General features: G+C 45.9%; 1 protein-coding gene across 1 annotated transcript; it reads right to left on the bottom strand.

Annotated features, from left to right (window-relative positions):
• Nucleotides 1-4,717: 4,717 nt before the first annotated feature.
• Nucleotides 4,718-6,031, bottom strand: LOC102768272 (ZW10 interactor). Its single transcript, XM_015559281.1, has 3 exons — nucleotides 5,306-6,031; nucleotides 5,159-5,264; nucleotides 4,718-4,923 (listed from the first exon to the last, which is right to left on the bottom strand). Exons 1-3 carry the CDS (start codon nucleotides 6,029-6,031, stop codon nucleotides 4,718-4,720), a joined length of 1,038 nt encoding a protein of 345 aa, XP_015414767.1.
• Between the last annotated feature and the right edge of the window lie 391 nt (nucleotides 6,032-6,422).

Here is a 6,422-nt window from a genome sequence, read left to right as displayed (position 1 = left end):
TTTGAAAAATGCTAGATATTTTATCTTCCTCTCGTAGGTTCGCAAGTTACACTTGGGAGCATTAAAAGTGAGAGAGTAGAAAGGAGGGAGAGAGACAGAGAGAAACATAGACATAAGAGAGACACATTGGCTGGTTACCTCCCACACACTCCCCAACCAGGGCTGTGGATTGAGCATGCAACAAAGGAATGTACCCTTGTCCTTGGTTGTGGGCACATCCCCAGTAGGAAGTGTGCAGGAGGCAGCTGATCGATGTTTCTCTCTCATCAATGTTACTGACTCTCTATCTCTCTCCCTTCCTCTCTGTAAAAAATCAATAAAATATATTTAAAAATAAAGAAGTTATATGGTAAAGAAACATAGTTAAACTTATCTAACTTTGCATTACTATTGCACCTAGTACCCCAGGAAACACCCATTAATATACCACAGGACAATGGCAGTCCCAGTCTCAAATATCCTCTTCCCACAAGCATATGTTCTTTTAGCCTTTCCTAGCTATAAATTGTATAGTCACTACCCCTTGTAAAACCTGTGTTCACGGATTAAAGTTAAAGTAACTCTGGACAACTTCCAAGCAATCTTGAAAATGGTTGTGATAAAAAAATAAAAAAGCATCCCTCAATTGATTAATGCAATGTATTGTAATAGTTAACTTTGTTTATGTTTTCTTTTTTTTTTTAACAGACTTGACAGAGGTTTATGTAATTATTTGTTCGTTTAAAAAGAGTTTTCTCTTTCATTTATTAACTCTACTAGAGGCCCGATGCACAAAATCCGTGCAAGAGTAGGTCTTCGCAGCCCTGGCTGCCTCACGGTTGTTCCGGAAGGTCGTTCTGGAAGGTTGTTCTGGAAGGTCGTTCCGCCATCCAGTCTAATTAGCATATTAGCTCTTTATTATATAGGATAATTTTGTATGTTTTATTCATTAATTTCTGCTTTTATTTTTCCTGTCTTCCTCCTGCTTCCCTTGAATGTGCTTTGCTCTCATCTTTTCTAATTTGGGGGGTCAGGTTCTTAGTTCATCTATCTTTATATTTTCAACTACATATCAGTGTATGAGATTTAGCCAAATGCTAACATACTCCTATTACTAGAGAGAGAAAAAAGGTGGGGAGGGAGAGATTAACCCATTAAATTTCAGGCTCATGCTTCTCTCATAGAATACAATGCAGTAATTAAACTTAAATCGAAAGAGCTAATTCAGGTAAGGATTTTGAAAAATATTGAGGTAGAGAGAACCCAAACACCCAGATTCCCTTCAACTCTGGGCAAATCAAAGTCAAAAACAGGTACAGAAGCTCAGCCGAAACGAATGTGCATCTCAGGGACACTTTGGGAAATAACGTTTAAGATTGTAGAGGCTGTCTTCATTTGAGTTCCTCCAGAAGCCAACCTGAAGCAAGAATTCTCAAGAAAAAGGTTTATTTAGGAAACAATGGCAGAAAACACTACTAGGGAAGTGGGGGAGTGAGCTGAGGAAGGAAGGAAGCCAATAAAAGGAGTGCTATCAACAACTTACCACTGTGGCCACTGGAGCTGGATTCTACCGTGGAACTCTGGGAGCCCGTGCAGAGCAGGTGCCTGCGTGTTGTCCCACCCAGCAGAGAGGGAGCTGGGGTGTTTGTATGTATTCCATCAACTCCTAGCAGTTGTTTGAGGGCTGCTGAGCTGGAGGCCACTTGCGGCTTGCACAGGAAAAGCCCTCAGGTAAGGAATGCAGATGCTGGCAATCAGACCAGAGCTTTGTGATAAGCATGAGGGGCTAGCTAGGTGGGGTAGAGAGTGCAGGGAGTGTCCTGACTACTGCCGTAAAGGCATTAGATTTCCTTCCCTTCAACCAGCTACAAATGTCTCACCCAGGCTTGGTAACAGGGCCTGGAGTTACTTATAGGCTAATTTGTTTTCTAGGAGACATAAAACTTTATGAGGATTTGTTTCCAGTTTCGATATAACCTATTAAAACCTGATCATCAGAGAAGTAGCCCAGGGATGCTCTCCAGGAGCCGCAAAGCCACATGGGAGCTGGGGAAGAGGAAAGTTCTTTTTCAAAGTCAAGACACATCAGAGACCTCTGGGGTGGACAGGCCAGTAAAAAGGCGGAGGAGGCAAATGGCATCTTCATGACAATTTTATTGTCTTAATAATTACTTCACTCTTCTAGGGCCTCCTTGTGTGACAAGACCCTAAACCACAGTCGACAAAAAAACATTTATCTCTTCTAGTTCTAGTTCAACCCAGACGACTTGAGTCCATTTCTTCGCTTCTGAACAGGGAGGGAAATAACAACTGCTACACCCGGGAGTCGCTGTAACAACTGACTAAATGGAGGGAAAGCCTCAGGATTCGTAAGTGCTTACTAATAAAAGCAAGTCGTTCTCAGAAGAATTGGTTCAGCTTAATTAGTGTGGCAATCTGTTCTCCAAAGCACAATGCAAATGCAATATAAATAAAAGGGATTTGACCCTATGTTTTATTGCCAATTTCCCAAGAGTGAAGATTAATAAAGTCTCGATTCAGGTCAGCTGTCTTACACTGATGGATTTACTCTCCAAAGTGATATTTCAAAAATTAAAATGTGTTCCCATCAATACCATGCCCTTTTAAAAATGCAGTTTTCTTACATGCGTTAGTCGAGTTTTACAAACTGCTTACTATGCCACAGTAGAATAGTCGCCAATAATATGGGCCTTTCTTTTGCTGCATGGAATTCTGGGTAGATACGATCAAAACGCTTTTCCTCTGCAGAAAAGATGTTACCTATGTAATCATCACCTGGCCTTTTGGGTGAATGGCTTCCTCAACTAAAGCCTTCACAATTTGCAATTTTATGTTTTCTGTCTCGTTTCTGGCAATAAACAATAATGTCCCCACATAACTGCTTTCCTGATTTCAACTTAAATTCGGAGGCCACAGGAAGATGGTGCAGGACTGTTTCTGTGCCACCTAGATCCACCCACATGCCTTGCTTTCTTTTTTTAAAATATGTTTGTATTGATTTTGGAGAGAGAGGAAAGGAGAGAAACATCAACGGGCCGCCTCCTGTACGCCCCCTGCTAGGGATCGAGCCAGCAACCCAGGCATGTGCCGGCAACCTACTGGTACACAGGATGACACCCAACCAACTGAGCCTCACCCGCCAGGGCCACATGCCTTGCTTTCTGGCCCTCATGACAGCTTGTGACAGTGAAGCCAGGTCATTACTTCCCCCATGACACAGACTGGGATGTTCCAGATGCAGGGTGCCCCTGCAAAGCAGCCACATGCTTGGAGAGCCAGGTGACACAAGCTAGAGTGTGGTGGCGCTACACCACGTGGGGTGACTGACCAGTGGGAGACAGAGTCTGTTTCTCCCTCTGGATGAGAGGCAATGAGGCCATCTTCTCCCATCTGTCAATCTCTTGTCACCCAGATTTGCCCACCTGATCTGGCAGATTAGTCCAGTGATCCTTTCTTCCTTCACCTTTCTGTGTGTATCCCTTCTTTGGCCCCTGGCTCATAGCATTCCCCACACCCCAGACAGAACAGCAGTTACGGGTGTGGGCTCTACAGTCTGAGTGTATACTCAAGCACCACCTCCTTGACCAGATATACTACTTCACCTCTCTGTTCCTCAATGCCTCCACACATATAATGGGGTTGAAACAGCTGGCCCAGTGTGATGGGGCTGGTAGAGGATGAAATGAGTTACTGCACACAAAGGGCTTGAAAGAGCTCCTGGCCCGTGAGTGCCAAATAAGTTTAGTTCACATTATTATTCATTTTCTAGTCATCTCCATGGGAGTTTTTATCATCCATGTAGATGAACCACCCCACACATTAGCCTTAGAGTTTGACCACCCTAGCTACACACATAGATCCCCCAGCCCACTCTGATTGAGGCACTGTATTAATCTACTTGGGCTGCATGACAAAATATCACAGGCTAGAGGCTTAAATAATAGACATTTATTTTCTCACAGTTCTGTGTTGGGGTCCAACCCCAGCAGGTCCAGGGGTTTCCACCGGGTCCAACCCCAGCAGGTCCAGGGGTTCCCAAAGTTGTGGATGGAGTCCGCGAAGAATGAAGGAATGACCCGGAGACAGCGTTCAGTTGATCAGCAGCCTAGCCAGGTTCTCTAGCCAGGATCTCCAGCCAAGTTCTGTGTCTTATTATCTTGTTACATCTGTATTTATACCAGTTGATTTTAATCCTATCAATTTCTATTCCAAAGGTTAGGGCATTTCTTATCTCCATTTCTGGGAGTAAAGATTATATAGCTTAAGCATGATTGCTCATAGTTAAAGTGATTAACTACCCGCCTGGCACTTAGTTAAGGGGTTTTAATCCCTCCCTAACTTCAGGGAAAAATCCCTACCTGGGGAAACAACCTTTCTTGGAGAGGTGACCTTGGTTATAACACATAGCACCAAGAAGGGGAGCAAACATATTAAGAACAGTATGCCATATATGCCAGGTCCCTTGAAACATATGCTGTGCAGATGTTTCTTCTGTGCAGCGACTGTGTCAAGCAGCAAGAATGGACCAGCTTCCAGCAAATTCCCCCTTTTTTATTTTTAAAATGATAGTGCATGTAAATCAGCGGCCACCTCTCAGACTGGGTTGTTTAAGACTCGGAAGAAGACTGACAAGCAATGATAGTGAGCATAGCTATAAACATAGTGGATGGAGTGCACAAGGAGCCTTGTTCCTGTAGAAGGTTGCTGCCCTCTTCAGTCAAGGGATTTCAGCTGTCCTCAAGTCAGTGGTTTTGTTGTCTTTATTGATCTGGCTAGCGGGCAGCGTCATTGGCAACAGGCTTCCCGAAGCATCAGCGCGTTGAAGGGCTGGATCAAAGGGTCCATCAGGGCCGCGCTTGATGGTGGTGTCGGCGTCCGGGGAGGAGTCAGCTGTGCCCTCCAGGTCGGCTGATATGGATGATACTGTGGGGGAGGAGAGGGAGGCGGAGATGGAGGGCGGTAAGACATAAGGTCGGGGTGCCGTGTCACATATAGAAATGTTTTGATATTTGCAACCATAGTAAAACAACAACTTATATTTTTGATATTTATTTTATATATTTAAATGCCATTTAACAAAGAAAAATCAACCAAAAAAAATGAGTTCGCCTGTCACCTCTGACACACGTGTCATAGGTTCGCCATCACTGGACTAGACGATCTGGAATCCACACAGGTGAGTCTGCATCCTTGGAGGACACACTTCCATCTCTTCCCACGGTATCCCCTCTGGTCTGCTCCCGGGATTGGGTCAGCAGCTGGGATCCAGAGCTGGGAAGAGAGCTCTTTGGTGTCTCTTCCTCTTCTTAGCCTCAGGAAGGTCCAAGTCTTGTGGTAGCTCTGCCTCTGTCTCAAGGGGTCGCAGCTTACCTTGCAAGGTGTATCGCAGTTGAAGGAAGGTCTGGTGCCTCTGCAGCTTGTCCCGCTCCTGCCCTGCTTGCTGCTTCAAGGTTCTAAGTTCCTGACACAGCTGCTCAAGCTTCTGCTGAGTTCCTGCCTGACGCTGCCTCACCTCTGCAGAAACTTCTGCTAAGTGCTGTAGACGCTTCTCCAGTTGCAGCTTCCACTGCTTCTGGGCTGTTCTGTGTTTCTCCATGGCTACTTGCTTCTTGGCCTGGAGCTGCTCAAGGGCCTCCCGGAGCTGTGCCTGCTTCCTTTGGGCCTCCTCCATCTTGGGCAGGGCCTGGATCAGGGCCCTTGAGATGGCCTCCACATGTTCTTGGTAGGTAGCCTTCAGCTCTTTCCATTGCTCCTTGGCTGCAATTGCCTTCTGTTGGCTCCTGTCTTCAGAAGCCAAGGGGCCCAGGCCCTGGACAATGTCCTCCTGAGCCAAAAAGTTCTGCAGGAAGTCCACTACCTGAAGATGGCTGCAGAGCAGCTTGTCCTTCTTTCGGAAATTCATCACAAACTCAGCCAGGACCTGTCCAGGCACCTCCGCCTCCTCCTGCAGGCCTATAGGCTCCAGGATGTTTGCCAACTGGGCCAGGGACTCTATGGCTGCAGCCTTGGCCTCGGTCTCCGCCAACTCCATCCTTCCCAGCGCAGCCTTTCAGCCCTTGGGTGCCAGATGCCGTGGTCCAGCCCCAGCAGTCCAGGGGTTCCCAAAGGTGTGGACGGAGACAGTGTTCAGTTGATCAGCAGCCTAGCCAGGTTCTCTCACCAGGTTCACCAGCCAGGTTCTGTGTGTATTTCTCCTGTTACATCTGTATTTACACCAGTTGATTTTAACCCCATGCCTCTATATTCACATCATGGTATGTTTCGGGTCCTCTTTGACCTTCTACAGTTCCTTGTCTAATGTCCATAGTTTCTTATCTAACCTTAGCCAAAAATACTATCTCCATCTAGTTCTGTTGATTTTAATCCTACCCATTCTATTCCAAAGGTTAGGGCAGGTTGTTATCTCCATTCCAAGGTCACTG

Source organism: Myotis davidii, unplaced genomic scaffold (assembly GCF_000327345.1).
Source record: "Myotis davidii unplaced genomic scaffold, ASM32734v1 scaffold210, whole genome shotgun sequence".
NCBI classification, from domain to species: Eukaryota; Metazoa; Chordata; class Mammalia; order Chiroptera; family Vespertilionidae; genus Myotis; species Myotis davidii.
The sequence above is the reverse complement of the archived record's forward strand: the minus strand, read 5'-3'. Positions and strand labels throughout refer to the sequence as shown.

What these genes read in the sequence shown, in the direction of transcription:
- LOC102768272 (XM_015559281.1), bottom strand. Translation starts at nt 6,031, where the DNA reads ATGGAGTTGGCGGAGACCGAGGCCAAGGCTGCAGCCATAGAGTCCCTG. An exon ending in TGGACCTTCCTGAGGCTAAG is followed by an intron (nt 5,265 to 5,305) that starts AAGAGGAAGAGA and finishes CCCAGCTCTGGA; the next exon opens with TCCCAGCTGCTGACCCAATC. An exon ending in ACCTGTGTGGATTCCAGATC is followed by an intron (nt 4,924 to 5,158) that starts GTCTAGTCCAGT and finishes CCTCCCCCACAG; the next exon opens with TATCATCCATATCAGCCGAC.